Here is a 23,183-nt window from a genome sequence, read left to right as displayed (position 1 = left end):
TGTGTCTGTTTCCAGGTGGAAGAGGAGGAGGAGGTCGGGTACGCTGAAGGAACCGCAGAAAGTGAGTTTATGAAATGATTGAATGGATCTGATGTATGAACACTCGAAACACACACAACACACACAGCACGTCAGCACAGAGCTTTTAATAGAAGTTACATATTTATCTCCCAGCAGCATTTAATCTCAAACACACACGCACACGCACACGCACAAACACACACACAAACACACAGTTCAATCTGAGTAAATGTCACACGTGTCATGTAACCGTTATTCACGAGAAGCCTGAATTAACTTCTCGCTACAGCCGGCTGTGTGTGTGTGTGTGTGTGTGTGTGTGTGTGTGTGTGTGTGTGTGTGTGTGTGTGTGTGTGTGTGTGTGTGTGTGTGTGTTCATCAGCGTTGCTCTGCATCATCAACAGTATTGATTGTGTAATGAAGGGGGAGGAGGGCTCGTCTGTTGATTCACTGTTTCTGGTTAAACGTGATGTTTATCTCGTCAGCTAGCTGTCGCTACGCTAACAGAGAGGAGGAGGAGGTGGCGGAGGAGGAGGAGGACACCTGCCTGATTAAAGTTGAACAAACCCTGCAAGACTTTGGCATTTTATATCCTGTGAAAAACTGTGCGTTGAACACCATTGTGATGCACTTTTTGAAAAGCTGCGGAAACAGGAGCCGCTGCTCCTCCTCCACCTGCCATCTTTAGCTGAACCTGACTCTCCCGAGGACAAAATAAATACCTAAATAAAGCAGCTGTAGTTCGGGATGTAGAGTGGATCATCCACCAATCAGCTGTTCCAGAGCCACTGCGAGGCCCTGTCTGAACTAGATGTGCAAGGCCCTGCTCATTGACATGCATGCGCATAAATCACGGCCACACGCACATAGATATTCTAGTTCCACTGCACGTGTTAGCAGAATAATACAACATCATCATGCACATAGTCTGTCTCAGGCTGGCCGACGTCGTTTCCCCTTCTCCTTCGTCCTTGCAGTGAGCAGCCAGATGGAGCACGCACTACGTAACCATGCATAAAGTATGCTGACTAACAGGAATTTCATTTCAGAATCATGGTGGGTCAACAACAGTCTTGAAATTATTATATATAGTAAAAAAACTAAATGCAAGATGCGAAGCCAGGGTTGCCAGGTCTGCAGTTTTCCCGCAGATTTGGGCTACTTTTGAAGTGTTGCTGCGCACCCTGTGTGAGGCCCTTTAGAGGTGAACGGCCCTGTGAGGTTGCACACTTCACACAGCGCCACGCTACAGTTCTGACCTGTTCCATCTCCTGGATGTTGAGGTGTCCTTGACTAGATAATGAACCCCAAATTGCTCCAGACGACAGAGCCATAGTAGATTACTGTTTACTCACACTTGCAGAGACCGGAAAAGCAGCCGCTTAGCTCCGCCTACCCTCTCTGGCAGACCAACCACTGCTGGCTGATGGAAAACGCGTCACTAACTGGGCGCCAGACACCCAGTCTGTAACACTGCAAATGCAAAGGCTTTCATCAGTGGGCCATCGGCTCAATCACCATTGTGTTACCTCATTCGGCGATAGATAGAGACTCAACAGACATTTATTTAAATGAAAACCTTCAAGATTATCACTTTAAAGGAGCAGTGTGCAGGATTAAGAGATTGCAGAAGGCCACCGCCTGACAGCTGTTTATAAACATCTCCTTCCAAGCGAGCAGAATAATCTACCATGTTGGTTGCTAAACTAAGTTGTTTTGGAGTGCAACTAATGGTAATGTTGGATTAATCTGCTGATTCATTTTCCCATTAAGTGATTGATTATTCGGTGCTCTGTGGTCTACGTTTCACATGGCAGGGAGAATAAGAAGAGCAAAGTGAATCAAAGCGAGCTGGAGCTGAAGTTTGCTGCGTGGGAGACGATCTGCTCCTCATGTTAACTCTGATTCTCTCCTTTCTTTCCTCCGACAGGTTATTGTACAGAACAGAAGAAACCAAAGGTCATCTTCGTGATGGGTACGTACATGACTATAAGCACGCACACACACACACACACACGCACACAAATAGGTGGGATAATAATGAGCAGAGACTGACTACTGGGCTGTCAGCAGCTGGAAAACTGTTACACAGGCCTCATGCATAATCACTCTCACACACACACACACACACACACACACACACACACACAGACACACACACACGCAGACACACACACACGCAGACACACACACACGCAGACACACACACACACACACACACACACACACACACACACACACACACACAGGGCAGAGTCAAGTTTTGCAGAAAGAAACATAGTGCTGTAACTTTTCTGCATGTTTTAAGAGAACTAAACTACGACTGTTGCAGCACTGATAAAAAAAAGGTGCGTTCAGGAGCGTCGTTGGAATGGGAAACCAGAGATTTATTTTGTCTTATGGAAGGAAACTTACTGAAGTAGTTAATTAAAACGTTTCTTAATTTAATTAATGGATTATTTCATCAATAGCTAGAATCAATAACTAATTACATTATTAAAACAGCAATAGGGGAGATGTTTAAAATTATGACGCTGCAAATCAAATGTCATCAGGTTTTGGACAAACTAGGCTGACTGCATGTTGAGCATTTCAATTTATGAATGTAATATTAACACACGACATTGTTTGAGCTTAATACATCTTAAATGTAACATCTTAACCTTTAACCTGACCAGAACTACATGAAGCCATAAGGTAAAAATAGTGACACCTTTCTTCCACTGGGTTTCTCTTGTTTAAGAACAGATGTACCCAGGAGACTTCCTGCTTTAATAAAGGTTTAAGGTTTAATAAAAAATGCACGATTAAATAGAGAAATAACTTAAAATGTCCAACAACAATAAAAGAACATTTAAGCCACACGAGTAATTGTACTTATTTACTTCCAGCCTCCAGAGGCCGAGTGTTGTGTGTTGTTGTGATCGCTTTGCATGCTGCGACGGTCACTGAGTCAGTGAGGATCAGGCTGCTAATTGAACACAGGATGGAGAGATGAAGGTTAATGAGAGATCTGAGACACTCACAGTCTCCATTAACCACCCATCACTCTGCTTCTGGGGAAGAACACCGAAGATGCGGCCATTAAAAGATTATTGAACAGTGCCGTCTTTCACACCCGTACGGCTCCGTGCATCAGTGTTAAATCTAAAAGATCACATCCCTACAGATCTGTGTCAACACCAGTTATTATGGATATCTGAGAGAGTGACAGTTAATGTAAAGAAATACCAACTGCACAGTTCTGAAACAGAGATCTCTACTCAAGTAAAATAACAATACCACAATATTTAAGAAGACGACATACTTAAGTAAAAGTACAGACGTATTAAAGTGTAATCAAAGTGATCCCCAGCTCTCCCTCAGTCTAGATGTCCAAGTGTCCTTGGGCGAGACACTGAACTCCAAACTGCTCCCGGTGGTGTGAATGTGATTAGCTCTGATTTACAGTTGGGCACTTTACGTAGCAGCCTCTGCCATCAGTGTGTGATAGGGTGAATGTTACATGTATGTAAAAGCCCTTTGAGTGGTCGCAAGACTAGCAAAGCGCTATGTAAGTACAGTCTATTTATTAAACCAGTGGTTCCCAACCTAAAGATCAGGTCACAAAATAGGGTCACAACATAAATCTGAGGGGTCGTGAGATGATTTATGGAGGATGAAAGAAGACAAAAAAAAAGTCCTGCTTCAGAAGTTCTCCAAAATATTGGATGGTTTGATCTCTTTGTAAATCAAACAGGAAGTGTAAAGTAACGCATAACTGTGTGTTATAATATCTGACCACAGTGGCTGAAAATGTCGTTGTTGAACACTCTAGTTTGGGCTTGAAAACCAAAAACAACAAGCTACTAAAAAGAACAAACAGTAAGGGGATAGTCATTAAACATACAGCTCTGGAGAAAATGAAGAGACCACTGCAAAAGCAGGTTTTTCTCAAGGTAACTTTATTTTATGTTTGTGCTTAAACTTTTTCCGCTGCTTCATTTAAAGCATCTTCCCTGTCTGAATGCTGAGTGAAGCGTAAAAAGAATCCTTCCGCTTTCTTTATTTATAGCAGTTTAAATTTTTCAAGAGCACTTTCAAAACCCAGGTTGCGAAAGTCGTCTGCACCAGGAACAACTGCGGCTGAATTATTCAGAGAAGTAAAAGTAGATTTTCGATGTAACCGTCTGATGTTGTCAGTACAAAAATGACGCAGCTCTAAACTCATGCTGACTCATTACCTTAAGAACAAGGTTGGGTTACCAGTGAGGCGCACTAAATAGAGTCCTGACGCTATGATCATGTTTGTGTTTGCTCAAAGGTCAGGGAGTTTGTTTTCCAGCCACGTCAGTTATGATTCCGCAAACACCGTCTCAAGACTCCCTGACACAGCACGACGGCTCCTCACATCTCTATAAAATGTTAATGCCACCCACCCCCCCTCCGCCTCTTTAACAAACCTGCTCCACTGCTGCTGATGCTGCTGATCTGTCAAACTCTGCTCTCTTACTTAGTGACGAACGGCTCAAAGTTGCTTCTTTCCCATGAATCTGCTCTTTGAAATGCTGATGAGAGGCGTCTTCAAGGAATGCAGGAGTGATATAGGGAGGAAAATAAAAATGGCGGCGTATATATGGGAGTTTATACAACATTTAGTGATATAGAGAACAACATCACTGGGACGTTTCACTCTGTGTATCACTCCGCTTCAGCCACGTGTTATTAATACTGTTAATGAACATTACAGCAGACCGTGTATGTCTACATTAATCAAGCTGGTGCCTCTGAATCACACAGCAGACTCTTATTTTACTGGTTGATGATAAATTAAAACAAACAGATAAATGTACATCACACAAAGTAGCTGCTCTGTGGTAACCTGTAGGCACAAGATGTGTCCCAATCCAGGGGCTGCAGCCTTCGAAGGAGGTGGTCTACGGAGTACGCGCCATTCGTAGCTTGTGTAGACTGTTAAGGCCGAATTGACATGAGACAGTCTGATCTACAGAGGATTTCCTGTTTGCGTTACCAGCTGTTCCCACCCTTACCCTTGCGTCAGCTAACAGGCTAACTAGCTAGCATAACTAACATCGAGTAAGTGAACCTATTATTTTAAAGATAATTAGTTTCAAGGGCCTTTTGTTTTCTTAAACATGTGTAACACTAGCAATTCGACTGAGATGAAACCAAAAACTTTTACATTTAAAAGTTTATTTTTCGGCCATTGGCGCGTAAAGAATCTCAGGATACGTTGGGCCACAAAGGATGCCCCCGATGGATCCTTCGTGGCCCGGGAAAGGGAGGACGCATTTGTAGGCCGCATCTGAAGGAGCCTTCGAATTGGCACAGCCGTCGACATGCCGCTGTGACTCAATCGGCCTTCAAAGGCTGCAGCCTCTAGATTGGGACACAGCTATAGAGGACAAGATCACTGGGACTTTTCACTCTGTGTATCACTCCGCCTCAGCCTGGCGTTCTGAATATGTTAATTAACATTACAGCAGACCGTGTATGTCTACATTAATCAAGCAGCAGGCTCTTATTTCACTGATGATGAATTAAAACCTACAGATAAATGTACATGATACATAGTAACTGATCTGTGGTAACATGTAGACACAGAGTGCAGGAGAATGTTTGGGTTGCTTGGCAACAAGAGTCCAGTTTCAGTTAAGTTGTGGAGCTAGTTGAGTTGGTGGTGCAAAAAATAATCTGTTGTTGATTATAAGCCTATTTTTTTAATACTATTTGCTCATAGCACAGCTGTGATCATCTTCGGCACCTTGTGCCTTCTACCGAATCACAGGCGAGGTGATATTCAGTACAACCTCACAACCTCAAGTGTGATACTTCATAATTATATGTAACTCTTAGTTGATGGAAAGTGGACATACACAATATAGCCAAATTGGAGTCATTTGACCAGGTACAAAACATTTAAAAATCTAATCTAGCTCTTAAATTGTACTCTGGTACCTGCTGGTAGCTGTTGCGTGCACCGTTTCATTAAACTGGGTCATGAGTCTCTCCTGCTGTCAGCTGAATATGCTGTTAGAAGAATTTAAATGTGGTCCTGTGTTTGATGAAAAACTCTCCACCTGCCTCCTTGTGCATGTCGACAATCATTATATACTGACTGAACAAAACACCGAGGTAGAATTATTACCACTCAGAATATGTCTCATTATGAGCTCTCGCTCACGTCTCTATTAAATTAACTAAATGTCTGTTATATCTGTTCTGGGAAAAGTATGATACATGCACTTTTGTTCTTAAACAGCTTTAATTAAGAGCTGGAAGAGAAGACTTTGTGGGTTTAATCATGCAAAACCTCCCCGTCTCTAATAACTGGTGGAGCAGTTGAAGCGGAGCTGAGCAGAGGTGTTTCGGAATGAGGCGATGATGATGCCCGGGGGACATGCGAACCTGAGATTTCTCTTCTCTCTGTGAACTTATCTCTTTAATGTTCCCCATCCCACTGCTCTCTCACTCCCGCTTCCATCTTCCTCATTTATATTCCCCTTCGCTGTGCAGAAATTACCATCCGTACCCGTGTAACAGACATGGATTTAAATAGTGAAAAACCTGCTGTTGGTGTGAGAGGGATAATATTAGTCGTTTTATAGATGTCCTGAATTGATGTAAAGGCAGTTCTGGTTTGTAATTCTATGTCAGGTGTGAAGTAAACATTAGTCAAAACAAGAGTAAATGCACAGTTTTTTGGGACTATTTTCAGCAGCGGATGTATATGGCTCAATTGATGTGTTTCATAGTTTAATGGAGCTTTATGGCACAGAGGAATAAGCTGTGTCAGGCGTCACCATGAGTTCAGGGAAGTTGTTGACAGCTGTTAAGATAAAATAGTTGCATAATGTTGATGTCTGTCTATTATAATAACAGCTTGAATGGTATAGATTTTAAAAGGGACTACGGTGCCTTTTCACTCCGACTCTGCGGCCTGAACGCTTGTTCCTGCACAATCTCCAAACTCATCTGACGACCGTATGCCTCTGGGAACGATGGCCAACTTCTGTGCGTTTCTGGTGCAGCCAACAGTTAGCAATGAACTACTATCAGCCAAGAGTTCCTTTTCAGTGCGCTGCATTGTTTACAGTCCAAATAGCAACTTGAGAAGTGACCATGTGTTCGGATCACAAGGGAAGCCAAATTCACCTGTCCAAATATGTCTGCAAGATAAATGGCGCCATTTCTTGGTTCATGACATCCCCTCGGAGGAGCTAAATTTTTATGTAGAATCTGACCTAGCTGACATTGAGCAAGAACTATTCTCTATTTACAAACAGGTATGATCCATCGAGAGAAGGTTGTTGACCTTTACAGCGCAGCTTTCAGGCAGGAAGCTCAGTATGATTGAAGCGAGCGAATAATGGCTCTTACACCTCTACAGTTTCAGAGTGAATTGCACTCTGAAACTGTAGAGGTGCCAGGTTGGAAAAACTACTCATTCATAAATAATGTTGTATTAAGACAGTAACTGCCTAAATATACAGTTTAATTCCCTCAAAAGGTTTCAGATCAAATAGTTTTTAAAGTTACTTTCCTACTACCTAGCTAACTTCACTTCTCCTATCCGAGATTTTATACATTCCTTACTCCACTAACAGGATCATAAGAGGCATATGACGGGGGCTTTTTGATTGACAGGTCTGCTTGGTCTCAACATGTGCCCCTGGTAGTTGCCACTTGCACTCATCTCGCATCCCATCTGTCGGCCAGCGTGCAGCGTGCAGAGTAATGTAGGATTTCTGGCTCAAAACAACTCTCCGTATGGCACCGAGCACAAGCCCAAACCCTGCAGAAACCAGCGGCTGATGTGCAGACTCCTCCGTCTACCGTCTATGTTTATCCAAAGTAATTTATTTTGACATCAGAAAAGAAAATCCTCCAAAGTCTCTTCGACTTAATGGATGGTGACATTGGGAAGGAAAAATCTCTTCACAGCAGACTCAATCAATTCTCTAGAATCCAGCACTCAATATGTTCATTTTTGCACTTCCTGTGCACTGAAGGATTTTTTTTCTACTCATCAGCAACATTGAAAATTGAAGACTATAAGTGAAGGAATTTAATGAGTGGAGGCGAGCAGCTTGTCTCGTCTGAAGCCCATTTGTCATTTAGACTGATTTATTCTTCCATAAAGGTATTACCCGCTGAAGCATTGAGGAGGAATGATTACAAAGCAGGAATGGATCCACAAATTAAATAACAATATGTTCCTCTGTCCTCTCTGCCTTGTTTCATCTCTGTCATCCCCTACATCTCCATCAAATATAATCCATCTGTCGCTTCAGCTCTTACTGAGGACAGCGCTGTAACAGAGCTGTTCACACATGGTGGGATGATTTGGGCTTCTTGAATAGAAGCCTCCACCTGTTGGAGCCTCAGAAGAGAAGATGCTTAGGAAAGTGTAAACAGATGCCAAAGCTCAACAGATTAGTCTCACTTTCTATCAAGGTTTCTTTCCTATTCAGGTCTATGTCCTCCCAACGTCAGTTATATAGCCCTTTTTAGTGTTGTGCTAAATAACTTAAGTGTAGTAGACTCTTCTCTGCTTCAATAAGAAGGTCTTAAATCTATATCTATATCTATATTAATGCATCGGTTTGGATGGTCCAACAACAAGTGTTTCAGGTTCATCAGTTTAACGTTTACAAGTTTATAAGGTAAAAATCTGTGGCACTGATGGTTTAAAAGGGTTGGATTTGCATGTATAACTGCATATCATCAGCATAGCTATGAACATTAAACCCTTAATTACGAAGAATCCCACTTAATGGTAACATTACAGAAGGGAGGAGGACCCAGAATAGAGCCTTGGGGAACACCAGATATAACTGTGGACACTTTTTATTGTAGTTTAAGTACGGGAGTAAGCTGTATTGAACAAATGAGAATGAAATCATCATAAACTTGAATTGCAGATGCTTATCTAAAACTAATAGTTTTACTATAACGGCTCTCATAGCATCACTTCAGCCTCAGAAGGCAACTAAACTGTGAACAGACAAGGGTAGCTACTAGCTGATGAACATAGTGGTGCTTTTAGCTGCTAGCTACATATTCCTTCAGGAATTGGTGAAGACCCAAAATGGAGCTAAATAATAATATTGTGAATATTGGATTTCAGGAGTGCAAATGTTGCTCTGTCACTGCAGGATGTTTTAATAAGCATGTGATGGTGATAAAAGGCGATGATATGTCAATTTGGCCCTTATAACTAGTTTCTACTGCCCCTAAATTGGCCTAACTGCAGATTTAAGAACAAGTTTTGGAGTCTTCCAGGTTAGATTGGGTGGAGAAATAATCCTTTGTTTACAGAGAAATAGTCATTTTACTTAAGTGGAAAACCTGAAAATTACCCCAGGTAAAAAACAACAGCAAAAAATTAGAATCTTTTTCGGATTAAAACAGCATGAATCCATTTAGGATACATCTCATCTGGGCTGAAGCTTTGACTTTCATTGCCAGTTCATCTAAATTTCAAATGGTCCTAGTGAGGGAAAACTGTCTCTACACAGAGCCAGTTTATACGGCGGGCTTGAGTTCTGCCCGACTAACTACACTAACAAGCTTCTCAGGGCTTTCCTTTCAGCCCTGGTGGGTCATTATTTTATTTCCTGGCAGAGGTGTCTAGCAGCAGGTGAATACTTCAGCGAGGAGGCGTAGGGGGGAGGCTGTTCAGCATTTTGAGGCTGACAAAATATATTAAGTCAGTGAATATGTGTTGAATGAATCCATAACATCCCCGTCTCCATCTCTTATGGACCTGTTCTGACGTTCTCAGGCATCCCTGGGTAAACTGAGCCCGGCAGGTATCTGTCTGTGCTCTCTGAAGAAATGGTGATGAGGACGTTTGTTTTTGAAAGCTGGCGGAAGGCAGTTGCACTCGAGGAGAATATTGATGAATGTGGAGCACAGCCTGAGTTTTATTACCAGGCCCAAGGCTGGTTATGATAAATCATCACTTCCTATTCGAGCTTCACACAGACTCATGGCCGTGTAATACAGGTAACCCGTAATAAAACACCTGCAGACCTCATAGCACAGCAGTGGAGCACACTGCTGAGATATTCTTGAATTCTTTATTGGAAATCATCTAAAATTTAATAACGAAATGATGGCTGATCAGAGAAAACAGCTTTCGCCTTGTTTATGATTTGTGTTTGTAAAGATGTGTAGCCATGCTTGCACCTTTGTACTTCCATCTTTGTGAGGACTACATTTAGTTTAAGGAACGTCTTGGTCAAAGACTTATTTGAGGATGAAGATGTGGCTTGAAAGTTGAGGCTGGACTTAGTTGCAACCCTAAAATGGACAATAACATAAACCTGACAATTTCTCATTGATTAATATAATGGTTAATTGGTTACAATAGGAAATAACTAGTTTGTGTAAAGTACGGTCCAGTTTAGTTGAAAAGTGTAAATATCACATTTATTCAGAGCCATGAGTGACACCTTTACAAGGCTTTTTAATGATGATGGTTAATTACGACATTCTGAGGTCCGTTATAGCTCGATAGCAAACCGTTGCTATGAAGAACAGACCGTTGCTAGGGATGCGACTCTAATCACAGAATCCTGAGGACTAACTGTTATCATATCAGTCTACTGAGAGAAGTCAATTTGATGTCGGTCTGGAGAAAAACTGAAAAAAACTACAGCTACGACAGAGAGATCTGCGAAACTGAAGACAGCACACAAAGTAAACATTAAACAGAACATAGTACTGGATACGGCGGTTTTTAGAGACGGTGAATGGAAAAGAAAATGTTACAATTTCGTTCAGCAGACGCTTTTGTCCAAAGCGACATACATCTGAGAGTTAATACAACACAAGCAACGATCAAGACAGGAGGGAACATCGTCAGTAACAGCTTCAAGCGCGATCGCAGACTCACTGACAGTGACGAGACAGAAAACCTAAATCAGATGCTGCGCTAATAACCGCGGTCCGTTCACTGTGTCTTACTTCACCATCAGAGGAATTTAACGTGAGTAATAACAGCTAGGTTAGCTCATGTTAAGATGGCTGCAGTGTTAACCGTTGCTATGGACGCAGCTCTCACTGTGAGTGTAACAGACTATTTTTAAACTGAAAATGGAAATATAATCATTTTTAAATGAATACAATCAGGTCAAATTATTGATTTTAAAAGTAAATAGCCGTGTAATAAGCGGGATAATGTATAGTGACCAGGTTGTTATCACCCCCAACAGGGTGAGCAGGACTTGTCTCTCTATACATTATCCCTTACTCATCACATTTGACAAGCTAGAACCAATTAAAGCCAACTCATTTTCCCAATCAATTACCTTATCAATTTTTAAACTAATAATTTCAGCTCTAATGGAAGTTGGACCGTTTAATCTAGAACAAAAGCATCATATAAGTTCACTTAAGTACAGCACTCGAGTTAATGTACATGTACATTTCACCAGTCAGGTCACTCGGGATGTTATTACCTCGATGAAGGGACCTCACATGTTGACCCGAGGTGGCGGGGCAGTTATATTCAGCTATACGAGAGGAGATAATCATCATCTGTGATAAACTGGCTCTGCCTCTGGTGATAAATCAGACCTGTTCACCTGTCTACCTGCAATCCGTTCCCTCTCATATATCATCCAGTCCGTTTGTGTGTGTTCTCAGGTGGTCCAGGATCAGGGAAATCTCTGCAGTGTGAGCGGATGGAGGAGAGGTTCGGCCTGCGTCGGGTCACTCTGGGGGACCTGCTGTGTAGCGAGCTGCAGTCTCACAGCGAGAGAGGACGACACCTGCGGGACGTCCTGGAAACAGGAGAGCAGCTGCCTGAGGTCAGTGCTGCACACTCAATCCGCTATCACAAGTATCAGAGACATGAGATACACTTAAAGAGCTGTGAGGTGAAAGCAGGTGCTGGTGCTAGGTGTGGTCCCCTCATATGGCATATAAACACATGAATGTTGCAGATATTTTTACTCGATTAGGTTCATATTAAAGGGGCTGCATGGTGGTGCGGTGCTCACCATCGCCTCACAGCAAGACGGTTCGTGGTCTGAATCTTCCATCTTCTTTAAAGGGATAGTTTGGTTTGTTTGAAAAGGGGTTGTATGAGATACTTATCAATTGTAAGTGTACTACATAGAGGGGATGCCGATCAGCACGTCCCCGGTGTATTTTGCCACCTGATGTTTTTCCCCAAAGAGAAGCCTCATCAGCCGTACTCGTTACTACTCAATACGGTCTCAGAGCAGACCATCATCATGGCTGCGTCTGTGCCATGATGATGATAATACGGATATAATTCACTGTCATACTTTTTGAACAGGTTATATAGATTGGCCAAATCATTATTAGACGGGCTACTGGACTTGGGACTTGACTTGACATAACTTGTGACTTGACTTGCCCGAGAAAAAATGACTCGAGATTTGCGTGAGACTTGGAACAAATGACTTGAGACTCACTTGGGACTTGGTCACAACACTGATATTAACCACTTACATGTCACAGAAATTAAATATAAAGAAGCATCAAGTGCAAATACTCGTAAATGCTGTTAGTAACCGTTTGCCATTTTGTCCCAGTGCTATCTTCTAACATCTTTGCAAGTAGCTTTCTGATGCAAGAAGAAAAAACAAGCTGCAATCAGGCGCACACCTCTGTGGAAACAGTGCCTGCCTCTCAGCTGATTTTTGCAGGGGGCCATTTCTCTGCAAAAGGTCAAAGCATCGGTTTAGAACAGGACAGACTTTAGGAAAATGTGTCTTTTTATGGAGAACAGGAGAGGAACAGGAAGAAGGAGCAGCACTCAGATTTGGCTGAACATCAAGTCAAAGAATAAAGATGTCACACTGTTTGATTGACAGGTGACAGCAGTCACGATGCAGCAGCCCGAGCCAACAAATAAATACCTTAAAAAAAAAAAGTCTCCAACCGATTATTATTGAATAAAGACTGACAGCTGAAGATGTTAAAAAATGCAGACAGACAAATCCCCCCATGCTGTCAGTGAGAAATATAACACCCACCTCGGCTCTCAGACGGAGAACATACTCATAACAAATAGCACGCTCTCCTGCCAGGGGTCTAATGAAATAAACAGAAGAGGGAGATCTGCAGCTGAATTATTATACAGTCAAGAGGGCTCAACACGCTGCACCAGACAGAGCAGAGGCATGGCTGTGTGAGCTAATACTGAAACAGATTACATCCACTTTAAAACCCAGATAAATCATCGACAGCTCCAAACGCTCCCAGAGGAAAGCGACTTTTCTGAGAAGGCGTAAACTCGTCACCGTGCAGCGGACACCGGACGGTTTATGGGAGATGTTCCGCAGGCACTCTGCAAACACTAGAGCTCGTTAAAATCACTGTTGCACTGTTAACGAGCTCATAATATTGTAAAAACTGTCACTACCCCGATGATGACGGTCTGTTCAAGCCATTGTGATGCCATAAAGTTTGACTGTTCTCTATAATATTGCAGTTAATATGAGTGAGGTACTCATTTAGATGGTCCACAGAGGATTGAGGGAGTCGTTTATTTTATAGATAACCTCCAGACATGATTTCCTCAGCTGCACTGTGATGCCTCACAGCTAGAAGGTTCATATACCAGTTCAGACATAGTAGGCCTTTCTGTGTGCATGTTCTCCTCGTGCATGCTAGGATTTCCTCTGGGTACTCCGGCTTCCTCCCACAGTCCAAAGACATGCTCGTTAGGTTCATCGTCGACTCTAAAAAAATTGGCAGTAGTTGTAAATGTGTGCATGAAAGTTGTCTGTCTCTATGTGTCAGCCCTGTGATAGACTGGCGATCAGTCCAGGGTGTACCCCGCCTCTCGCCCAATGACAGCTGGGATCGGCTCCAGCCCCTGAATAGATAACTGATGGATGGATGATTTAATCAGCGGAGGAAGAAATGTTTGATCTTTCACTATAGTAAACGTAGTAATTTTGATACTATAATTATGAGGCTTTGAAGTTGTAATCTCAAAGATCTCAGTTTCGTTCTCTTTGACGGCACCTAGTGATAAACGATAATTGTGGGAGCACACTTCCGAGATATCCAGACAGTGTTGCATGTGTGACGTCCACGTTTGGCTCCGGTTGTAACTCTTGATTTTCCTCGCTGACGGTCGCTTTCCTTTTTAGACTGTTTGCTTCATCTGAGCGTCAAATTCGTTTATTTTTCTTTGGATTTTCACTTATTTTTGAAGTTGTATCTGTAGTCATTGATCTTTTCTTTGTTTGTTCAGCCATAGTAGATTACTGTTTACTCACAACACTTGCAGAGACCGGAAAAGCAGCCGCTTAGCTCCGCCTACCCTCTCTGGCAGACCAACCACTGCTGGGTGATGGAAAACGTGTCACTAACTGGGCACCGCTTGTGATTATTCCCGTGAAAGTCGCACCAGACACCCAGTCTGTAATACTGCAAATGTGAAGGCTATCATCAGTGGGCCATAGGCTCAGTCACCATCGTGTTACCTCATTCGGCAATAGATAGTGACTTAGGAGACATTTATTTACATGAACATTTTCAAGATTATCACTTTAATTAACTTTGATAGGAGCAAAAAGTATAATAACTCCCTCTGAAATAATGTGAGTACAAGTATAAAGTTACATAAAACTGAAATACTCAGGTAAAGTTACCTCAAGATTGTACCAAACTACAGAACTTGAGTAAGTTTCATTTACAGACATAAAATTCTTCTTCTTATGGGTGTTTTCCATTAAAAACATAGAAAATTAGAAAATCTTAAATGACTCTTATCATGTTAAAATTCAGTCCACAGAAACTGTGTGTGCAAACATCCTCCAGGTGTTGACCTCTGAGCAGTGAAGGTCAAACATCCAGCTGAAGCTGAAAGAAACGATACACATCTTTGAGTGGAAGAGATTTCATCAGCAGGACGGCAATCCAATCAAACCATATGTGGATAAAACGAGATTACACAGCGGAGATGGGCCCACTGTGGATAGCACTCATTATCATAATTATACATTTGCAGCACGCTAACAGAGGAGCTCCAGGGACAACAACATCAGTCTGTGTGTGCAGCACTTTAGACCACATTGAATAATCTCTACTGATGGAGTCCCCAGAGGAAAACTCCTACTGACTGGACCCTGACTCTCATCTGGAGTCAGCAAGAGGTCAAAATGTACAGTTTGACAAGACACAGTGTCTATTTATACTAAGAGATTCTTCTTTTTCTTTTTTTTAAATGTCCATCCATTTATTTTGTTCCCGGGGCTGGGTCGCGGTGGCAGAAGGCTGAGCAAGTTAACCCAGATGTCCCTCTCCCCAGTAACGTTTTCCAGCTCATCCTGGGGGAGGCTGAGGCCTTCCTCGGCCAAATGGGATATATAATCCCTCCAACAAGCTCTGGGTCTACCCCAGGGTCTCCTCCCAGTTGGACATGCCTTGAAAACCCCCAAAGGGAGGCTCCCAGGAGGCATCCTAATCAGATGCCCGAGCCTCAACCTCAACTGGCTCATTTCAATGTGAAGGAGTAGCAGCTCTACTCTGAGCTCCTTACCCTATCTCTAAGGCTGAGCCCAGCCACCCTTCAGAGGACAACTGTATAAATGTAATAAATTATCAACAAATACAAAACCGCCATGTACTAATAGAAAAACAAAGAAGAGGTTAGATAACAGATTGAATAGAAGAGTAATGAGCAAGTCAGTTCTGTACAAGCTTTTGTTTGATAATGTTTAACTGACAAGTCACAAAGTTTACCAGCAGAATAACCTTGTGCATTCTGTTTCCTCCTGTAAATCACAAAGCAGCAGGCAGATATGTGGCTCCCCGCCTCCGTGAAATGTTTACAGCTTCTGAATGAGACTTAAATCCCATTAGAGACGCTCTGTGGCAGGTAGAGGTGACAAACATTCGGCTTCCTCTGCTTCCACATCTCTCATCACGGCTGCAGAGATGACGAACAGCGATGCATTTTACCGCCGCTGATTATTACTCATCAATAACGCACTGCAAGGTTGTCATGGAGATTTTAATTGAACTGTGCGGTCCGCGAGTGAGTGACATTTCACATCAAAAAACACACGTCCCGCCCGTCACTCACACGAACAGTCATCCCCCGGCTTCACATGTTCAAAGGTGTATATATACATAGACACGTGTGTGGAAAACCGGCGGGGCGTGTGCGTGGTTTGACGACATGAATGAGTCACAAATATTGATTGGACTCCACACGTGTTAAACTTGAAAAGAAATCTGGTGCAGCGGCGTGACGGCTCGCGACACCTGACAAACTGGTGTCTGGATTTTAAAGCTTTAATCTCTGCAGAGAGGATTTATAACGCTGTGTGTTCTTCATGATCAGCCTACAAACTCTGCTTGTTACAGAGAAACACAACAACAGACAAATGAATTTATCATTTACTCAATGAAAGCTTTCAATGATTGAAACTTGTAATTTCCCACAACATAAACTGACGTCTACAGTCCACAAGCTCATTTTTAGGTTCTCTTTCATGATATGCAAAGAAATGAGTCATTAACAGACGTCGCTCTCACGCAGGACGTCGTGGTTGGATTTTCCTGGCTTTTGCCTTCATTTATAGGACAGCTGAATAGAGACAGGAAATGTTGGGAGGAGAGAGTGGGGGACGGCGTGAATGATCGGCAGAGTCTGCGATCAGCGCGTCGAGGACTGCAGCTTTTGTATATGGGGCGCCTGCTCTTCTAACTGAGCTCAACCAGCACCCCAACTTGATTTGTTTAAGCCCAAACCACAATCTTTTTCTAAACCGAACCAAGCAGGAAGGTTTTGTTTTCTCCAATATGTCAGTGTTGAGTTTTGGTTTCACAACGGACCGGAGAACAAGAGAACAAGTGTGCACATGCAAGAGTTTGGCAAACTAAGGGCCCGATCAGGCAGGCTGTAAAACAGGAGGCCCACCACACTGCCTATTTTGTTGAATCATACAGTTAAAAAAACAAGAGTCGCTCCCTTTTTTTTTCCTACTGTTGTTAAGGCAACCACCGGATCATAGCTGTCAGTAACCTACTGACAGAAGGCCCGCCTCTCCTTTCATCCAATTGGATAAAAAAAACGCCCATGACGTCAGGCGCTTTTCTGCTTTGTTTCTTCAACTCGAGGCGTTCAGAGCGTTTCCTCAAAAACGCGAGGCGCACAGAGCGGAAAAACACGAGGCGCTCTGCAATGCAAAAGCAGCGCGCAAAAAGCCTCTCATTGAAAACAATGACAAAAAAGCCGCCCCCAGCTGCTAAAACGGGCTCTGTCTGATCGGGCCCTTAGGGTACCATCCAGATATGAACTCAATCAACATGTCAATTAACCAACTGTTAACCAACCGTTAATTTGCGTAGCATTTTTGGCTTTTTATGCCTTTATTTGACAGACAGAGAACAGTGGATAATGTAAAGAGAGTGGGGATGACATGTGACAAAGAGTCGAGGGTGGGAGTTGAATTTGGGGCTGCCGCATCGAGGACTGTAGCCTCTGTATATGGGACGTATGATTTAACCACTGAGCTAAACCAGCGCCCCATGGCCGTTACCAAAAAAGAACAAATCGATTTATAATAAAACTAATCGTCTAATAATCTGCTACAAGGACAGAAACAACTTTTAATTGAAAGGAAAACACAGAAGACTCTTTCACTCATGGCTCCGGCTGTATTCTCTTTAGTGTTAATATGAAAGCTCACAGTTCTGTCACCATTTGTCTGCAGCACAAGTAAATACACGTCACAGATGATTTAGTGCCTTTGCAGAGCCTCTGTGACAGAGGTCGTTCCTCATGCACCGTCTCGGCACTGTTTTTTTCCGAGGGGATCTCAGGAACAGGCAATCTTCACGTTACGAGCCTGCTTCTTCACATTACCAATTTCTATTGATCCAAGTGCAGCCTGGAGAGAGAACGCTCTGACTGATTGTCTGTTCCGTCCGTCTCATGGCTTTGAGAGAAAAAACAAACCAAGATATGATGTGGATGCAGCTGGCAGGTAAAATGGATGAGCTTCCCGGTTTCAGTTTAACCGGCAGCAGAATACCTGGAAGGAGCTGTTTGCTGTATGGGGATAATAATTTTATAATCCTCTTTAGGCTTGTTTGCTTGTGAGGTTTTTTAGTCAAGTCTCCTTCACACTGTGTCTTAGTTGACGTTCTTGTGCTTTTTAGGGCATAATTGGATTCACAATGACAAATATGGCTAAAGTCAGTGCACTGTTAATACCCGGGTAATGTTCTGACCCGCAGTGGTCGCCATGTTGGCTACGTAACAGAAAGAAAGGACACACCATTGGCGCGGATGGCGGCATCATTTCCACGGTGAAGAGAAAAAGCAACCATATTTGGGCGGACCAAAAATGCTGTTAAATGTTGGCAACAGTGCTCTGCATGGTTGCAATTTGCTGTTCAAGAGATTAAGAAGGTGAAAGGTCAAATGTGCACAACCCCTGTGTACAGTTTAAGACAACACTACCTTAACAAACTCAATGCACTGATTCAATATAGTACCACTGGACTACATGGATGTGTACCAACGTAAGTATTTAAGCAAAATGAGACACAGCATCAGTCTGCCTTCCTTTACTCCTCAATTTCACGTTTTGAACAGAAGGTTTTAGGGACAACCCAAACACTTAACAGGGATGCACCAATGCTGTACTGTTATCTGATATTTGTTATATACTGACCCAAACAGCTGAATTAGATATCCTGACAATGGGGGCAATACCATGTTTAAATCCATGTGCATACCGCATCATACGTTGGTAGCCATTGTGGAAAGTACAATGAGGGAGCCATCATGCTAGCATGTAGGGCACTAAACTGTCAGTTGTTATTTCATGGTTGCTGCGGCAACTAGTTCTTTTCTATTAGCAATATCTGCAAAGTTGTTACAAAGTTACAACGTTTAAGTCCAGCCTGATGTCGCCTCACAAAAGAGTGACTCACTCTCTCTGAAGCACACAGCTGTTTAATGAAACCGTTATCAGGTCGGTATTTGGTATTGTCTGACTAAAAGCACAGGTGTCATGTAAGAAGTGTTTAACCCAGACTCTAGGGACTTTCTGGCTCTCCATTAGTTCAAGATTTAAAGAGCAGTACATTGACCAGATTTGCAGACAACATAAAGACGCCCACGCACAGATTTACTTAAACTTCCTGTCATCTCAGTGAAGAAACACGATTGCATTCAAGCCAGGCTCAGCTGTCTAAGCTCCTTACAGCACATTAAGGTCACGTCCCATGAGTTCATGAATACAGTCGAATGCTTGATTTCATGTTGTGTGAGTGCGATAGTTGATCATCCCACTCTGGGATTAACAAAGTGCACCTCACCAGGTTTACATTAGAACGCATTACAAACACTGCAGAGTTAAAGGTTTCATGTTAAAGTGGGACCAGATGATGTCAACGAAAAACACACACAAGAGAGTTTGACGTACTGAAATATAACTGTGCTAAAGGGACGCCTTGTCAATGTTTGTGCTGGGGGCATAAATTCCAACCTTCAGCCATAAATCTACGCAGACAAACATCACAAGTTTCTCAGGACTGTTTTTATCCGGTTCTGGAGCCAGAATCCACTCTCTGCAGCCACACTCGACACGGGAATTACGCTGGCAATCTTTGGAGCACATTTCCCCAAAATCCAGGATGATAGTTTCACAGGCCGTGTGGAATTTGAACCCGCCCTAGCCACCGACGCCGTCATCATCGGCACTGCATCTCACCAAATGCAGAGATGCAAATGATGGGTCGCACTGTGTCCGTCTCCGCCTGTCCATCTCTTGATGTTTTAACAGTGGAGGAAAAGGCTGTATAAGTTTAAATATTTAACTTCTCTTGACACCACGTCTTTTAATTAACACAACAGCCTCGTTATTACGTCCTACCGAAACCCTGGTTAGATTTAGGTTTAGGTTTGGAGGAACCCGACTGGTCAGCAAATATCCCAGACCTCAACCTCACTGACCCCCAAGAATTAGAACACAAAGAGGGGTTAAACCAACTCATAAACGCATGATAGACACTACATATTAAAAAATATAGAGTGTAATACATATAGGCTGCATGTGTGTGTGTGCTATCTATAGTCTGTACGGTCAGAAAAAAACAGCCATGAGAGTGACACCACATGTAACAGAGTGGGATTTTCTCCCAAGTGCGAGATCCTGTCAGAGGTGGAATCACATTTCATGGAGGGAGAAATTCACACCCAGCTCCATCTCTTGAGCTGAGGCCAAAAATCTATATTTCATGTGTTAAACTACCAAAATATTGGACAGCTAGTTTTCCTGCCTGTGCTGCTCATGATTTGATGCATCTCCTGCAGCTCAGGGTCTCATGAATACTCCGTTTTTTCAGGAGGATATCTGGCTCATGACAAGGTCACTTCATCTCAAAACAAACTACAAGGACCATTTCCTCCTTTTTTTCCCCTCTTTTCTGAGTTTTTATCTCCAAGTGATTTTGCAGTTGCACTGAATTGCTCCAAAAGACACAGACAACATCGAAGTAATCCTGTTAAACTCTCTCAATTCTGCTCGATACATTTTGTTACACTACTGTCGGGTTGCAATGGCAGTGAGCTACGCAAGTTATTCTAGACGTCCCGCTTGCTGGCAACATTTCCAGGCTCTTCCAGGGAGATGCTGAGGCATTCCCACGGCAGATTCGATATGCAATTCCTCTAGCATATTCTGGGTCTACCCTGGGGTCTCACACCAGTAAGACGTGCTTGGAAAACCTCCAAAGGACAGCGCCAAGGAAGCATCCTGATCAGATGCCTTAATAACCTATGCTGACTCCTTGCAATGCAAAGGAGCAGCAGCTCTACTCTAAGCTCCCTCCTGTCTGATCTCTCCATTGAAATGAAAGCAGTTTAATACAACAGTCCGGCGATAAATCCTTCGTTGATGAAGGTTGTAACGTTCAGTTTTTAATGAAGCTGTTTGAGAGAGGTGTTGATTCAACTTTACGGTCACTTTGGGGCCCTGCCGTTTGCTGTGTTGTTGAATTGATTGTCATTAGAGTGATGTGTTTCTAATATCTAGTCCAACGTGATTTATGCAAATGTTTAGAGCAAATTATTACAAGAGCATATTACATTTATGAGGGTGGGATTTATTGCAGGGCTGTTGTTTAGGACTGCATTAGTGTTAGCTAATTGCTCTTAATAAGCTCGCAACTGTGTGTATTATCTAGTGAATTGACAGGGATAAATGTGAGACTAGCAATTCACCTGATACGAGGCAGCAGCAGCATAAACAGAAGCTAGCAGGAGAACAGTGCAGCATAGACAGATGTTACATAAACCCATTGCTGAGTGGAATTATTCTAATGTCAGGCTGAATATAAACTGTGCGTACAACCTATCCTGTGTGCAACAAAGGCATTTTCCTGTAGAGACAGCATTACTAGGAAATAATGATGTCCAAACACTTATTTCTACCTCCCATGAACCATTATACAATATAATCCTCTACTACAGAGCCCAGGCCAACATGAAACCGAACAAAACAACAGAAACAACCATGGTATTATGCCACAAAGCAATGTAGCCCATGCTAGCTTTACAACTGACATGACAAACAATTACAGGAACAGAACATTTAACAAGCTTAACAGCAAAGTTAGCATAATTAGCAAGCAGCAGACACCAAAATTGCCACAAGCAGGCTTTAAAGAGCAAAAATAATCCACACAAACAATGACTGAACTTTACAGTAAACACCTACCAGAGCTTGGTGAAGTGAAGCATCGATGCTAGCAGCTCAGAGTACTTCCAAGCTAACGTTATCTTCCAGGTTGAAGTGAAGCTAGTGCCACCACTGCAGCAACACAGTGCGAGTCAAACGCAGTTATTTATCCACAAAGTCCTCTTGAGTTAGCTGTTAGCAGTACAGCTTCATTATAAAATGGCAGAAAGTAGAGCAAAACAAGTGTTCGTAGTAGCGCTAGCAAGCTAGCAGAAGGACAGCAAAGTAATACAGGGGTGGAGCATCACAGACTTATATAGGCAGGCTCATTGCAGAGGGTGCGCTTGATTAAGCTCCATTGAGAAGTTGGGGTCACATGTGTGGCAGCATGTCTGCCTGAAGTGGCTTTGCTATGCTAGCTGTTTACATTATTTGTATTCTTCCCACTGATAGCTTGATAGTAGCATGATTTTATTTTACACAACCTATAAGGTTGTGCTTAAGAGGACTTTTGCTGTTTAGTTTGTGCGCTGATTTGATGCAGTGAACAAATAAACACGATTTTTACAGATTTTATTCTTCAGATTAAATCATTTGCCCAGCAAAAAAGGTTTTTGGTTGCTCAGATGTTTGTTAATTTTTTATTTAAAGTTGCCGGTTTAAACTGTTGGTGCACCCAAACAATAAGTGCTGCGTTAATTTAGGACTAAACAGCATTTAGCACAACTTTAAACATGATAACAATATGACAGCTGATTTTGTGATTTAGTCAAGCTTTTGGGTGTCTGGAGCCTAGCCTACTGTACATCCTTGTACATGCATATCTCTGCTTTTAACAGTCTGAAACAACCATAATATTATGTGTGTTGTCTTAAATATGAAACATCAATTTGGATTCATATTGTGACTAATGCTTAAGATAAGATAAGATAGAACTTTATTTTTCCCAAAGGAAATTATAGTGCCAGAGAGCTCCAAAAATACAGTAAAAATTAGAGAAATGCAAAAACCAACTTAAATATTTGTGAAAATATAAAGAGTGCTGTATGTATGTTTGTGTGTCTTTGATCTCCAGGACACAATGTTGGAGCTGCTGTGTGATGGGGTGGCGTCGTCAGTACGGCAGGGGAAAGGTCTGGTGATCAGCGGCTTCCCCAGAGACCTGAGACGGGCCGAGGAGTACGAGGCCAAGGTCAGAGCACCGCGCTGACAGATCAGACAGCAGATATGTGATCAGGGACATGAATAAAACAAGAAGAAGACAGTAGAGGTTTAAGTAGTGCATAGACAAAAACATAAATGCGAGTAAAGTTAAGAGAGAAAGCAGAAAGTAGTGACTGGTTAAGAGTGACGATCATTTCCTGTTAGAAGAAAATAGAAGAGAAATACCACTTTTTTACTGATGGAGAGATAATGATAGATATATAGTGACACTAACACAAAACGAAAGGAAACATGTAGCCTGAG

At 42.5% G+C, this 23,183-nt stretch overlaps 1 protein-coding gene across 1 annotated transcript in view; it reads left to right on the top strand.

Moving 5' to 3' along the window:
• Positions 1-23,183, top strand: part of ak5 (adenylate kinase 5) — a 95,362-nt gene that overhangs the window by 69,850 nt on the left and 2,329 nt on the right. The window contains exons 9-12 of the mRNA XM_069685418.1: positions 16-61; positions 1,952-1,996; positions 11,677-11,840; positions 22,792-22,908. Of these exons, the coding sequence (XP_069541519.1) occupies positions 16-61; positions 1,952-1,996; positions 11,677-11,840; positions 22,792-22,908 (372 nt within the window). The remainder of the gene's footprint in view (positions 1-15; positions 62-1,951; positions 1,997-11,676; positions 11,841-22,791; positions 22,909-23,183) is intronic.

The sequence above is a fragment of the Semicossyphus pulcher genome, unplaced genomic scaffold, assembly GCF_022749685.1.
Source record: "Semicossyphus pulcher isolate SPU_LCO1_2020_fin unplaced genomic scaffold, fSemPul1.0.p SCAF_7, whole genome shotgun sequence".
Taxonomy (NCBI): Eukaryota; Metazoa; Chordata; class Actinopteri; order Labriformes; family Labridae; genus Semicossyphus; species Semicossyphus pulcher.
This window is presented reverse-complemented; position numbering and strand designations above follow the sequence as displayed.